Here is a 14,845-nt window from a genome sequence, read left to right on the forward strand (position 1 = left end):
CTGTTGTCTCTGTAGGGATGTCCAGTGGGGATGTCCAGTGGGGCCCTGATAGACCTTGTCTTCCTTGGGGGGTTGCAGCCGTACGCCTGGGACATGTGGCCCTCACCTGTGTCACGGGGCCCTTAGAGAGAGTGTTTTTCCTAGAAGTTTGTTTTGTGTGTGTTGTAGATCGCAGGCTAGGTGTGGGTGTTTGTCATTCTAGGCCATGGAGACTAGCAGCCAGGTGACAGCCCTCGGGAGAAGGATCCCTGGGGCCGAGCTCCTGTTGCTGACTGCGTTCCTCTGCTCACTGTGTCCCTGGTGCTAGGTGCATGGCCCTGCAGACTCTGTTGTGGCGTGCTATCCCTGCTCTTCTTCAGCTGTAGCATGGACCTTCAGGTGCCCACAGCATGGAAGGCATTCAGCCTCAGACCAAATCCCAGTCCTGTGCAGATGTGGCTTCCTGCTCTACCTCCCATAGAACCAGTGAGATGGGATTCCAAGAGTGAGTCTGTAGGAAACGAAAACATGAATGTGTTCTGACAGCTGGGGAAGAGGTCCCTGCTCAGGCTCGCAGAACAATCTCGAGACCCTACTGTCTGTACTTCATTAAGGAAGTTTACTGAAGAAATTGTATATATTAGAAAGCTCACCATAGAAATAGGAAAAATCACAGTCAACAATTTGTTTTTTGATTAACATTTACTTAGGTTTTAACTAATTTTAGTAAAATTCAAATTAAACAATTTGATTTAAATAAATTAATTAAATTAAAATACCATTTAATAAAAATGCTGAAATAAGAAGTTGCCTTGCATGTGTTGGGTTGTTCTGGCTGATGGTCCTGACCCGGGTCTGGGGACTCACCCCCATGTGGCTGTGGGGCGTGTCCCACTGTTTCTGGGGGGCTTGCTTCAAGAGGGCGAGGCGGCAGTGTTTCCTGTTCACGTGCTGATTGCGAGGGCAGAGCGTGCGGTCTGCAGCCACTGTCCGGAAGTCGAGGCAGATGGCATTCTTTGAGCAGGTCTGTGACAGGTCCTACTGTTCGGCTGTCCCTGTGCAGCATGGTGTTGGAGTGCTCAGTCCCTTGACTCCACTTCATCTGGAGCCTCGTGTGAGACAGTGACCCCAGGCAGCAGTTCAGGCACACGCTCCCCTGTGCACAGGGCACCACCAGTTCCCGGTGCTCCCCTGTTCTTCCTCCCAGGCCCCACCTGGCCCGGGGTGCCAGTCACAACTGCCACCTGGGGGTTTCACCTGTGTGAGAGTTTGTGTTTCGGTACAATGCAGCATTGCACTGCCTGCGTCTGCCCAGTGGCAGTTGAGGAGGTCTGGGCGGCTCCTCCGTGGCTGTCGGTCGGTGTCCTTGGTGGGTGCCTGCACACCCTGTGTGGACTCAGCCCCTGGTCCTCAGCAGGCAGTGCCATCTCCGGGCCTTCCACAGGTCCCGTTCTTCATACTCAGGTCAGCTGACAGCCGCGGTCCACTTCCTCTGCCTGTGAGTTCTGGCTGGTTTTGGTGGGTATTTCCTGTCCCACTGTGGTTCTGATTGGTATTTCTGTGATCACAGATGAAGAGCACGTGTTTTCGTGGTGACTGAAAACTTGGAGCCCTCTTTTGTCAAGCGCCCGTTTGTATCTGTGGCCCATTTTTAAGACCAGTTGGGTTGTCTGCCTTTTTCTTAATGATTCCTAAGACTGACTTATGCCCTTGGCTGGTGTATCTGTGGCAGAACCGGGCTCCTGCTGGGTGCTGCCTGGGCCCTCTTCTCCCAGAGCCTGGAGGGGACGGTCTTCCCATGCCGTTCCTTTCCCTCCTTGGAGGCGTGGCCTCAGGACCTGCCCTGCACCAGGTGGGCTGTGTGGAAACTGGAAGGCTGTGCCCGTGGGCTTGGGGGGAGCCTTTGCTGTCACTGGGTTGGCCCATCCTAGGATATTGTGTTCCTTGGTGTGTCTGCTCACATTTACTGACAGGTTGATAATAAATCATTATATTTGGTAAATCCCCCAGGTCCTTTGTGTTTCCACGTAAAATTTAAATTAACTTGTCAATTAAAACAGTTCTGTTGGGATTTTGATTGGAAATGTGCTGACCACCAGGTAATTTGAGGAACACTGGGTCTCCCAGTCCAGTGCACCTAGTTGGTTTTTCCGTTTACTTAGATGTTGATTTCACTTAAGATGTTCTATAGTTTTCTGTACAAAGCTCGACTTTAAATCGTCTTTAAATAAAAAGCTCATCTTTAAATAGTTTCAGTCTTGCTCTTCACTGATATCAGATGAAGTTATAAATGGTATCTTCTTTCCGAAAGCCTCCTGCTCCTTTTTGCTGGTTTATGGAAACCCAGTAGGTCTTGGTACGTAGACCCAGTGATCCTGTTGGGTCCTCGTAGGAATCCGAGCTGTGTGTGGTGACACCTCCTGCCTGGTCCCTCCTTCCTTCCTTGCCTGGCTTTAGGGCCCTGGCCAGGGCCTCAGGACAGTTGGAGGGCATGCCGGTAGGCTTGGGATGTGTGCTTGCTGCCTTCTACCGAGGAACAGCTTGGATTCCTCTGCCCTGGTGACTCCGGACTCTCCTGTCTTCAGCGGTGGCTGTGCCTCTGCCATCTGGCCGCTGGCTGCATGGGGATAGCTTCTCCTGGAGCTGTTGTCTTTGGAGGGACAGTGGGGGGGCAGGTGAGAGAAGGAGGTGCCCTCGCTGCTTCGCCATGTTTATTTGGGGTCACTCAGTGTGACTTTTGAGAAATCCTCTTTAGGATTTATAGCCTGTAGAAGATTTCTGCTCTCAGGAAGGGTTATGGCTTATATCGTGAAAGTAAGTCAACTAAAATTTCAAACTTTCCAAGTTGCAGGAGGGAGAACCACAGTTAACCCTGGATCCACAGTGTTGGTGAAGGAAATATCAGCACATACTCAAGCCATAGTGACACTTTGGTGTCATTTTTCTATATGGAGCAGAAATAAAAATAATGAGAGAAGTGTCTTTGTGTGGTTTGTGCCCCGTGTCAGAAGCTGCTCGGTTAGCGGGTGAGCCATGTCTGTTGTCCTAAAGGTGCTTGTAAATCTGAGTTACAGAAGCCCTCCTGAGCTGGAGCTCGCCCAGCTGAGGGCTTTTTTGTTGGTGGGTGAGTCAGGAAGGCTGACTGCTGCCCCTGGGTCAGCAGGCCTGAGCTTTGGAGCTCAGTCCTTAGCCCCTGTGGCCGAGCCTCTGTGTTCTGGTTTCCTGCTCCTGAGAAGAAGGGCTCTCAGATTGAGGGCATGGAGGGTCTGCTCTAGGTGTCCAGAGCGGCTCCTTAGCCTCTGAGTGTCAGATGTTCTCATAAGGCCATGGGCTCTGGCATGGCTTGACTTCGAGAGAGCCCTCATCAGTGGCCCCAGGGAGGGAGCGTTTCTGGCCGAGAAGGAGCTCAGCGGGTGGGTGTGCCACCGAGTGGACAGCTCTGTCTGCCCAGCACCCCAGCAGCCAGCGCTCCTGTCTGCTGGCCATGCCTGGTGCTGTCATCTTGGCCTGTCTAGTCCCCAGCCCAGACTGCAGTGTGAGGAAGCTTCCTCTTCCCTTGGCCCAGAGCCTCGGTGCCCTCCTCCTGTCACAGGCCCGATCCTCACTAGAGCACACAGAGCGGTTTCTCATTAGCTGGCAGTGCGTGAGCGACTCCCAGGGTCACGGGGGCAGGGTGAGCCGTCCTCACGTCCTGCAGTCCGCTGTACATCACCGTGTTGGTGAGAGGGGCGTGGACACAGCAGCAGCCGGGTTGGACGTGGGGAGGCAGCAGCGGGCCCAGTTGGCTTGGCTTTGAGGATGTGTCAGGGTTTCGTGAACCGAAGGCTGTCTTTTTTAAATGAGAAAAATACATTTAAATTCTGTAAAATACTAAAGTTAAAAATACCTTTATAAACACATTTTTTTCACTTAAATTTATATTTCCTACCCCCAAAATAGGCAGTTAAAACCAACCAGGTTGTGGGGGAACCTGTGGTGGAACACAGATGCTAGGCAGTCGGTGGCTGTTCCCAGGGCACATCCCCCTGCAGTAGATGGACAGCAGGTCACCTGCTGGGTGAGGCTGGCAGAGGGTGCAGGCTGGGCCCCAGAGCTGGGCGAACACCGCAGTGGCCTCAGAGGTGTCCCTGTGTGCAGGGTGGAGCCCTGGAAGCTCCCGCGTGCTGACTGGCTTTGAGGGAGGGAGTGAGTCCGTTAAAGGTCTTAGGCTCTTGTTATCGTAGAAAGTTAAGAACAAGGAGAGAAAAGGAAAGGGGGACAGGGACAGAAGCCTCGCGAGTCAGATTGGAGTCTGAGGTTTCATTCAAATGGAGAAAGTAAGTAAATGCTAAAAGCAGAACAGAAAACCACAAGAACACCAAAAAGTGGGGTTAGAGGCTTGTCAGGAAAACACAAGGAGCTCACCTAATGGAGCTCTGGAGGCCAGAAGCACAAGCCACAGAGGAGCAATGGTGCTGGACAGACGGCCCAGCCCCTGCTCACCTGCACTGCTGCCTCTGGGAAGGCCAGCTCTGGCAGGCCAGTGCAGGAGAGCAGGGGGCAGGGGGTGAGAGTGGCTGGCAGGCCCCCGGGGAGCGGACCCTCGCGTGGTGCAGGGGTTCCGGGTCTTTCACAGTTCCTGGCAGTTTGGTCAAGGGTCCCGTTCCTTGGTGGGAAGGTTCTCATGGTTTCTGCATGTCCTGCCACCGCAGTGGGTCCCCTCTGGTCCTCGATGGTGTTCATTTGTGTCTTCACTCATTGTTCACGGTCAGTCTGGCCAGAGCCTCATCAGTTTTTTGCTTCAAGGAATTCTGTTAGTTTTATCGGTTTTCCTTTGCATTGATATCTGCTCTTTGCTCTTATCTCTTTTATTGCTTATTTTGGATTTAATTTGAGTTTTTCTAATTCTTAAAGTGAAGCCTAAGGCCCCTGAATTAAGGTTTTCTAGAGCAGGCATTGAACACTAGGACTGTATTTCAAGCACTGCACATTTTGACACGTTGCCTTTTCATTTCAAAACAGTTTCCAGTATTTTTAATTTTTTTCCCTAACTTGTGAAGTATATTTATCTAGTTTGCAAATATTTGGGGTTTTCAGGTATTTTTTCTGTTGTTGTTTTCTGACTTGATGCCAGTTTAGTTAAAGACATTGAGGGCTATTAGGAGGCCTGGAGGTGCCTGTGGGGGGGGGAGGGCGTGTCTGTGGCCTGGAGGTGCCTGTGGGGGGGGAGGGCGTGTCTGTGGGGGGGAAGGCGTGTCTGTGGCCTGGAGGTGCCTGTGGGGAGGAGGGCGTGGCGTGTCTGTGACCTGGAGGTGCTCCAGTGTTGTGCTGGGGTCACTCTGTTGCCGCAGTCTGGCTGGGCACAAAATCTCGAGCCACTCACAGCCTTGTAGATTCAAACATCAATTCTTTATTCCTGAACTGTCACCGGCACTCTACACACACGTTCTGGGCAAAATCCACACTCTCCACCGGGCTCTGAATCCCAAATACTCTCTGAATCCCAAATACTCTCTGAATCCCGTGAGAACTCAACGGGAACTCAAGGCGCCTGAGGCAGCAGGATACCCGCTATTCCCAGCAGGAATCACCTTAAACCTGGAACCGCCCTAAACCAGGATCACCCTAAACCCCGATCCACCCTAAACCCGGATCCGCCCTGGTCCTTGAGCAAGGTCACCTTTCATGCAAAGTCACTGCAAATGACCTGGGTCCACAATGGAGAGTCCTTCCTCTAAGCAACATTGGGTAGGCTGACAAAGAAATTGCCATGCGTCATTCGTACTTGGCAATGGCTCTCAGCATCTCCCCCCTTCTGATTAATTAAACAACAAGCAATGTGGCTTAAGGACCGTGCCTGGTAGGTTGTCCAATTCAACATATGGTTCTTACCCGTCATCGGATGAGCTGACCTCTAGGCGTCAGCCTCTTGTCTTAGGTTGATACCACTGCAATTGGATCATACCTGTCACTGACTACTGGTCCAGCATACAGCCATACTTGTGGATAGGCCTGTGCACCAGTGGGGGGGTGAGGTTCTTTGCCTCACCTCTGTTGGCCCCCAAATTTGGCCTTCGTGTCAGTGTGTGGGGGGGTGAGGTTCTTTGCCTCACCTCTGTTGGCCCCCAAATTTTAGACCCATCACTAGCAGAAGGGAGGAGGATACAGAAATGCCACGACACCAAGCCAGTTGACTGCTCCTTTGGAAAAATTGCATCACTGGTGACACCATCAGCAAAGATACGCCAGCACTACCACAATTCGCTGCACCAAACGATAGTTCACAATGCATACAAGTGATACATAGTCCAGGCAAGTTCTGCAATCAGTTCAAAGCGGAGGAATCTATCAATATGTCTTTTTCCTCCCAAAGTAAGTCGATTCCTTGATTGAGCATTACTTGTTGAGTTATATTCATTGATGCATCAGTTTATACAGTTTACTGTGATAGCTATCATAGAAGCTGTAGTTTGGTTTTATCTTTGTCTTCACCGGCACTGGGATGAAGATAGGAATTCTGGCAATGATGCTAAAGAGACATTATCCTGAAAAGAATTATTAAATATAATGAAAAGGAAAGGTGAAAGTAAACAAACAGATCTGTTAACCTCCTTTAAAAACAATCCTTAATAGCTGTTTACCTAATTTAAATTAAACCATTTAAATCACGTGAATAAAAAAAAATTCGGATCCATTTTTTCATGAGCGCTCTTCATATATGAAATATGGACATATGCACACACAGACATACAACACAAAACACAAGAGTGCACACAAACGTACAACACATAAGACAATAGTAAAGGCCTTGTAGCTTTACCTAGGTGAAATCTCCATTGCAATGTTTAAAAACTCCACAGTCAAAAAATAAAACTGATCAGAAAAACATTAACCTAGGTTTGTATGAGCTCAAAAAATAAAATAGAACTTTATGATGTGGGAAAACGCAATAATAAAATAGATATTGAAAAAAGCATCCTGGTTAATCACTGTCGCAGATGTAAGAATAGCCAAGCTGGAGCTCTGGATATCAGCTGTTATGGATTTGAGTCAAATCATCTTCTTTTTGGTCTGTAGAAATTGCTTTGGTTAGTCTCTCTGGAATCCAAATCGGTTGCTGTTCTCCCTGTGGAAACACACAAACAGAACCCCGACTCTAGACAATCACTGGGTCAGGACCTTTCCATTGTCCTGTTAGAATATCCTTCCAAAGTACCTTAGGCTTATGTACATTTTTTGGATACATATGTCTTTCCGCAGCACTAAGCCCTGATGAATCCAAATTTAAAAAGTTTAGAGTAAAAAGCGTTATTTTAAGTTTATCTTTGGGGGATATATACCCCTTTCCAATTCCCTCTTTTTGCTTTAATAAGTATATTTTAATAGTTTGATGAGCTCTTTCAACTATGCCTTGTCCCTGTGGATTGTATGGGATTCCTGTTATATGAGTAATGCCAAATGATGAGCAAAATTGTTTAAAAGAGGTAGAAGTATAACCTGGACCATTATCTGTTTTTAACTGTTTAGGAACGCCCACAGTGGCAAAATTTTGTAAGCAATGAGCTATAACATCTTTAGTTTTTTCTCCGGCATGAAGGGAGCCCATCAAAAATCCAGAAGAAGTATCAACTGTAACATGTAAATATTTTAATTTTCCAAATTCTGGCAAGTGTGTGACGTCCATCTGCCAAATATGGTTAGGTATCAGTCCTCTAGGATTGACTCCAAGATTAACTTGTGGTAAAAAGGTCACACAATTTTGACATTGTTTTATTATATGTCTGGCTTGTTCCTTAGCTATTTTAAAACGCTTTTGTAAAGTATTAGCATTAACATGGAATCTTTTATGAAAACTTGTAGCTTATTCTAGTGTAGAGAAAATATGTATGTCATGTGTAGTTTTATCTGCTAAATCATTGCCCAAACTAAGGGCTCCAGGCAATCCTGTATGTGCCCTGATATGTCCTATAAAGAATGGATCTTTTCTGTCCCAGATTAGACTTTGTATAGTGGAAAGCAAAGAGAAAACAGTAGAGGAAGGAGAAATCCTACCAGCATCTTCAAGGGATACTATAGCATTAACTATATACTGACTATCAGAAAATAAATTAAATACAGAATCTTTAAACATCACAAAAGCTTGTAATACTGCATTAAGCTCTACCTTTTGAGCTGATTGTTTGGGTACTAAAAATGTAAAAGTTTGATCAGGGGTAACTACTGGTGATGTGTCTGCTTCCTCCTGTGATGACTGTGAGCCAGTGTTGATGTTCCCACCTGGGACTGCTGCAGTGTCCCTTTCTCCATAAGCTGCTATCAGCTTTTGCTTCCCGTTTGCAGCCCTGTCTGTAGGTGCGGAGGTGTCTGGCCCGTCACCCTGAGCCAACCTTGGTCCTCACGCATAGCCTTGGGCACCCTGTGACGTTGACTGACTTATGCTAACATAACCTTTACAGCTTTCTTTTGATGTGGTGTTTGCATGGTTTTCCATCTTTACTTTTAATCTATTTGTGCCTTTACACAAATTGATTTAAACATTGCCTAATGGCCGAGATGTATTTCAGTTGACTCTGTCTCACGGTCTGAGTGTTATAGAATGTACTTCCACAGACTGAGACGGCTGTGACATCACTAAGCAGAAAATCCTTTGGGATCTCCTTCATGTCCTGTGGTACAGGCCAATATGGAAAATGGGTTCCTGCAGTAGCACACAGCTGAGAGTGTCGTGCTCCCGATAGAGGCCCTGCACTGAGAGTGTCGTGCTCCCGATAGAGGCCCTGCACTGAGAGTGTCGTGCTCCCGATAGAGGCCCTGCGCTGTGAAGTGCGACTCGACTCTGCAGGCCGTTTTCAGCCTGGCCTCCCACAGTGCTCAGGGAAGGCCTTGCTTCTCCATCCAGTCTGACAGTCTTTGCCCTCTAGCTGGTTGCCGGACAGTTGGACGTTGTTGTATTTATGGTTGAACTTAGTTGTCCCTAATTTTGTGACTCAGAAGCTTTCGTTCTTCCTTCATCCTCTTTGTCACCTTTTTAAGTGGTGAAATTCTACATTTACAGAACTTTTCATTTGCAGAATGTAACTTGCCTTTTTTTGAACTGCGGTGGTGTTTTTATTAGTCATTAGTGATTTTCATAGTGTGCTGGTACAGCCCTGTTTTTCTCCTCAGTCCTGTGTCCTTAGTGTGCAGTCTTGCTGAGTGGGAGGTTCTTCCAGAATGCATGTGTTACATTGTAGCAGAAGCTCCTGGTTCTGTGTGATCTGCAGATGGGACAAGAGAAAGGTCGCTCTCAGTGTGGCCATCTGAAGAAAGCCAGGCGTGGCTGGGAGCTGCGGGCCTGCTGGGGCCAGGGGCCCGAGGGGTGGTTAGCCAGGGCCAGGGGAGCCAAGCAGGGTCGGGTGAGCTGCCCTCCGTCCCGAAGAGCTGTTCTTTGAAGATACTCAGTCCCAACTGTCCAAAAGGTGGCCCAGAAGGTGGAGCAGAGGGAAATATCCTGGAATGTCCAAGAATGTGTCTCTGAAAGCGACTTAAAAATCTAAATCAAGGGGGCTGGGGTTGTGGCTCAGTGGTAGAGCGCTCACTTCGCATGTGAGAGACTCTGGGTTCGATCCACAGCACCACATAAAAATAAATAAACAAAATAAAGATATTGTGTCCATGTATAACTGAAAAAATATCTAAAAAAAAATCTAAATCAGGAAAACATTTTCAGAAGCCCACCAGAAGACATGGTTGTAGAGATAGGAGCTGGGGGTTAGGAGGAGGGACAGGCTGAGTGGGAGAGAGGATGATTACCAAGGAAGTGGTGGAGAACGAAGCTGAGGCTTAGTTAAACTCCATATCAGAAGCCATCAAGACTTCAGCTGAGGTGGTGGGGAAGAGCCACGTCACGATGGGAACATACTGGAGAGGCTGCCCGGGAACGCAGAGTAGACGGCAGATGTGGCCGTGGTGAGAGCCCGGTCCCATGGGAGGTCCAGCCCACAGCGTCGGAATCCCTGAATGAGCCAGAACAAGTTTAATAAAATAATAATTAAAGATATAATTGAAGAGCAGTTTCCTGAGCAGGAAGAGGTCCATATGCATTGAAAGGGCATGCTTTGAGCAAAATTAATGAGACTCTTACCCATGCATCTTCCGAGTTTCAAGACTAAAGACATGCTAGCAAAATCCAGGCAGAAGAAAGTGACGACATCATCAAAACTTGGTTCCCTAAAGTTTGCCGTGGTGGGTACCACAGTCAGGCCACCTAAGAATTCTCTACGACTCCAGGCATGGGGATTGACGTCTGCAGGACTTGAGGGGGACATGTTGGTGATCTTAGACTTTTATACCCAGCCAAGATGTATGTGTGTGTGTGTGTGTGTGTGTGTGTGTGTGTATGCTGTGTCCTCTGAGATTTACAAAGCTTTGCAGAATTACAAATTTATGTTCCCTTTAAAAAAACGAGTTTCTTTCAGACTGAGATGACTAAAAATTCTGAACCTAAGATTAATGTCACTGTGTTTTCTAAGGAAATAACCAGATTCAAATCAGTGCTCATAATGACACGAATCACAGAGTTGTAGTTAGTGTAAAATTGGAACCTACCTAAACAGCAGCCTGCGGGGGCAGTCCCTGACACAGCGGGTTGTTGGGTGCTTTACTTCTGAGCATTTGTGGGGAGGGGGTGGACTTGACTGACTAAATGAAGCAGAGCACTTCATCACTGTCTTAAAGGAAGACGCTGCACAGATGCCCATCAGGGTCAGTCAGCGAGTCCCAGGTGGTGCCTTTGAACTTGCCTCTGGGGCTCTTCTTTGTGGTGAGTGGTCTTTGGAGGAGTCTGGTTTTGGGGGAGACTCTGGTAAATCTGTGGGCCTTGTGAGGCCCGGGTCTGAGAACAGTGCCCTCCAGCGGGTGGGGCAGCCCCTCCTCCACACTTGGCACACTGTCCGTGAACACGGAAGTTGCAGTGGAGGGTAGGAACCGTGTGACCAGTGGTTCCTGTGTCCGTGCCCCCAGCACTGCCTCCATCAGCACAGGGGTGCTTTACCCTCGCCTGGGAGGACCGTGGTGGTTCTGTCACCAGAGAGTGAAGAGGAAACTCCAACAAAGTGATGGCTGTGAGGACAGGAACATGGGGCAGGACTCAAGGTCTCAAGCCAAGTGGGGGATGCTGACCTGAATGAACCCCTGTGGCGGCAGCCCTGGGAGCCCCAGCCTGCGGGTGTGGCCTGGGTGGGTGTCGCTCAGGTGGAAACCTGGTGGGAGCTCTGAGAGGGGTTTTCCTTTTAAAATGTTTCCCTTCACATTGTGGCACAAGATGATGTGGTTCTGAATCCATTGACGGCGTTGGAGGAGAGTGAGCTGCTTCCTTCTGAAGGCCCGATGGTGGGTGTGGGGAGCTTCTGGCCTGGCTCCGGTCAGAGGTCAACCCTGGTTTGGCGCCAGGGCACATGGGTCCCCGTGGAGGCATTTTTATTGTCATGCTTGGAGGGCGTGCTCCTGGCCTCTGTTGGGTAGAGGCCAGCGCTGCTGGGAGTGTCACGGTGAGTGGGATGGCCCCCCGCCGCAGCCGCTGAGCTCCTGGTGTGTTGTTGGTCCGCTCTGCATCAACGTCTTTGCCCGTGTGTGATTTGCAAACAAAAATCCCAACTGGTTAGTTTTCTTAGAAATGGTTCCACTTGAATTGTTTACCAAACCCTGGTGAAGACAGGAATGAAAAGCAGAGTCAGTGTCCCCTCGTCTGTATTTGCTTTTCAGATAAAGCCCGTGCCTAACTCAGATCTCTCTCTAACCATGCAGGTTCATCTTTGGAAAGCCAGGCGAAGACCTCTGCTCTCTGTTTGGATTACTTGATTTACGAGACGCTGTCAGCGAGACTTGGAGTTTTCACGGCTGTGACCCTCCCCTCCCTGTTTCTGTACTTGTATGTGTTGGTGGAAGTTTGGAGCTCTTTGAAGCTCTTGTTTACGTGGAAAATTTGAGCCATTTTGAATCCATTAAAGGTGCAGACGCTGCTAGCAATGAGCTCCCAAAGCCATCCAGGTAAGGCTGCCTCCTCCATTCCCTGCACTCAGTCTCCTTTACAGAGGCACGAGGCTGTCACCGTACCCTGCTGGCTGGGTTTTCCCTGATAATGGCCACTGTTAGTTCACTGCAGCCCCATGTGCAGGTAGATTGGTGGTTCTTCATCTCAGTGAAACAGGGCTGATGGGGACTTGGGAGCAGTCTTGGCTTGCTTTGCAGGCTGACTTGGTACTGGAGAGGAGAACTGCTCTTGAGCAAGGTGATTTCTGAAGGTTGGCTTGTGATTTTTAGTTAATTGCTCATTCCAGAGTTTCTTGTTGGGGTGCTTTGGTGGTGGGGATGCTTCCTTGGTGGCCTTGGGTGGAGTCTAAAGAAGCCTCTTCTGTGCACACACAGGAGCTGCATGTGGAGTGAGTCCATGGCTGGCTACAGGGTGCTTCTACGCTGTGTCAGGGTGTACGAGGAAGGGTTTATCCAAGGTCACGGAGCTGGGAGTGGTTGAATGCCACTGTCCCTCAGCTCCTAGGCCATGTGGGGGCACAGACACAGGGCTTCACTCCTGAGGACTTTGGGAAGTCACGGTTCCTACACTGCAGTAAGCCTGGGAACCCTCCCCTTTCCCCCTCAAGGTGTGGGCCTCCTCTGGAGGTACCACTGCCAGCTGCCCACCCTCCAGTTGCCCAGGGCATCATATGTGACCAGCAGGGCACATAGAGTTAGAACTCTCCACGTCTAGTCAAGAAGTTAGATTGCTGCAAGGACCAGTGCTTGAGGCCCTGAGGCTCTTGTCCAGGCTGCTCCCTGTGGGTTGCACAGAATGTCACCTGCACCTCTTGGGTATGATTGTCCTTTTCTGCTAGCTCTGGAGGGCAGTGCCCAGTCTTTATTTAGATAGGGAAGTTTTATTTGAAGTATTCCTGTATTGATGGGTATGAAGAGTGGATTCTGGTCATGACAGGAAACATTGGAGCTCTGTGCACACTTTGAGGTGTACCCCGTGGGCATTGGTGTGTGGCTCTGCTCTGGCTCCTGGAGGGGCAGCTGTCAAGGTGGGGTGTGCCTCTTTCCGGTGTGAAAATGTGAGTGTTATGTGTATGTGATTTTTAATAGAACTTAATCCTGTATGTGGGGTGCCGTGTGGGTGTTTTTTCCATTTTAATATGACATCTTTGATGTCAGTGTTTATAAATCTAATGTTCTTTTTGATAGTTTGTAAGTGGATATTTATGTGGTCGCAGCACTATTTATAACAACCTCCAGTTGGCATCAACAATTGCTGTACGTGTATTCTGTGCACTTCTGTAAGCGTCTCCGTGGGACAGATCCCAAGCAGCAGCTGCTGGGTCAGCGGGCATGTGTGTTGACGATGTCCTCAGGTTTGCTCTGAGATTGCCCCAGAAGCTTGTCTCAGCTCGTCTTCCTGATTACACTTCAGGAGAGCTGTGTTTTCCTTACTTTGTAGCACAGCAGTGCTGGGCAGACTGAGTATTTTATTTTTGTTATGGCTGGGGAAATTATTTTGTTCAACTTCCTGTGTAAATGGGGATGCGCATTTCTGTATGGCCTGGTATCAATGCAGTCAGGTCCTGTGTATCTGCACCCAGACATCTGAGGACAAGTGTGCCCTTGTTTTCGTTGTTGAAGAAGAGCTGTGTATGCACTGATACTGTGTCGAGAGCTCCTGGGGCGGAGTAGAGTGTCTGTGCGGAGCCTCTGCGGCTGTCCATGTGCTGCACAGATCTGGATAGCCTTCCCTTTTATATATTTTTTAAAATGTCTTTTGATTTCTGGGAAAAGTGAATTTTTCTACTGTGATTATAGTTTTATAATAGTCTCTTTCTGTTATTAACCATTTTTTGCTTTGTATGTTTTGGTGTTTTTTTTTTTTTTTGTGCTTAAAAATTAATGGCTGTTGTTCTGATAGACTAGGTCCCTTATCAAAGTCCAGTGTCTTTCTCTTTATTTAGTATTTATTTGCCCAGGAGTTTACTTTGTTTCATGACATATTTCTGTCTGGTTTCTCTGGGCGTCTCTGTGGCCTTGTCTTGACAGTTCCTGGTCTCTTCTCTAAGGCCCATCTCTGTCAGCTGGTCAGCGGGCACTGGTCCTGCTCCTCTGGGGGTCTTCACCCTTGATGTGTGCCCGCTTGCCTGTCCTGTCTGGGTGCTGTGTGTCACTCTCTATTGCCGATCCTCTGCTGTGCCCTTGGAGCGGGGCTTGGTGGAAAGAGGGCAGGGCTGCGTGCCTGTCGTGGTGGTGTGCTTGGGCCTGGAGTGGGCACTGCTGCTTTTCCAGCCCTTCGGACTCCTTCAGGTGCCCAGCCTGTGCCCACGCAGTATGGTCCTGCCCCTGGCACAGTGCTGGCCTGGGCCCACCTCACTGGTCACCGTCTGCTCCTCAGAGCGATCCTGCCAGGCTTAGGGTTTCCAGGCAGTCCCCCAGGTTTCCTGTCAGTTTGTGTACCTGCTCATCCCCTGCCAAGCTGTAAGTGTGGACACAGTTTTATTTTTATTTTGTCATTTTAGTGGATTTTGGGGAGGAATGGGAATAATACCCAGTCACTCAATTTCCTGTCTTTCCCTTCTTCCTCTCCTTCCTCCTTCCCTTCTTTCATCTTCCTCTCCACTCCTTCCTCCTTCCCTCTTTCTCTCTTTCTGCTGGGGATCACACCGGGCCTCTGCATGCCAGGTGCCTGCCCCACCTCTGAGCATCGCCGCGCCCTCACTCTGCCGTCTGCAGCGGGGGTCTCCAGACACCCCCAGGCACAGGTGGAGGCCCTTCTTTCCCTCATGCCAGGGAGGAAGTCCTGTGGCCACCTCAGTGTCTCTCCAGCACTAAGTTGCAGCCTCATGCCCATCCTCTTTCCCCTGTGTCCCCA

At 49.1% G+C, this 14,845-nt stretch overlaps 1 protein-coding gene across 9 annotated transcripts in view; it reads left to right on the plus strand.

The window, feature by feature from the left end:
• Nucleotides 1-14,845, plus strand: part of Hdac4 (histone deacetylase 4) — a 270,631-nt gene that overhangs the window by 23,775 nt on the left and 232,011 nt on the right. For all 9 annotated transcript variants that reach the window (XM_058583297.1, XM_046456906.2, XM_058583294.1 and 6 more), the window contains exon 2: nt 11,743-11,985. Coding sequence is in view for 8 of the 9 variants with exons in the window: in XM_046456906.2 (XP_046312862.1) it covers nt 11,964-11,985 (22 nt within the window). In the remaining variant the exon portion in view is untranslated. The remainder of the gene's footprint in view (nt 1-11,742; nt 11,986-14,845) is intronic.

The sequence above is a fragment of the Marmota monax genome, unplaced genomic scaffold (genome assembly GCF_021218885.2).
Source record: "Marmota monax isolate L192 unplaced genomic scaffold, Marmota_monax_Labrador192_F-V1.1 WCK01_AAM20220418_F8-fsc00230, whole genome shotgun sequence".
NCBI lineage: Eukaryota > Metazoa > Chordata > Mammalia > Rodentia > Sciuridae > Marmota > Marmota monax.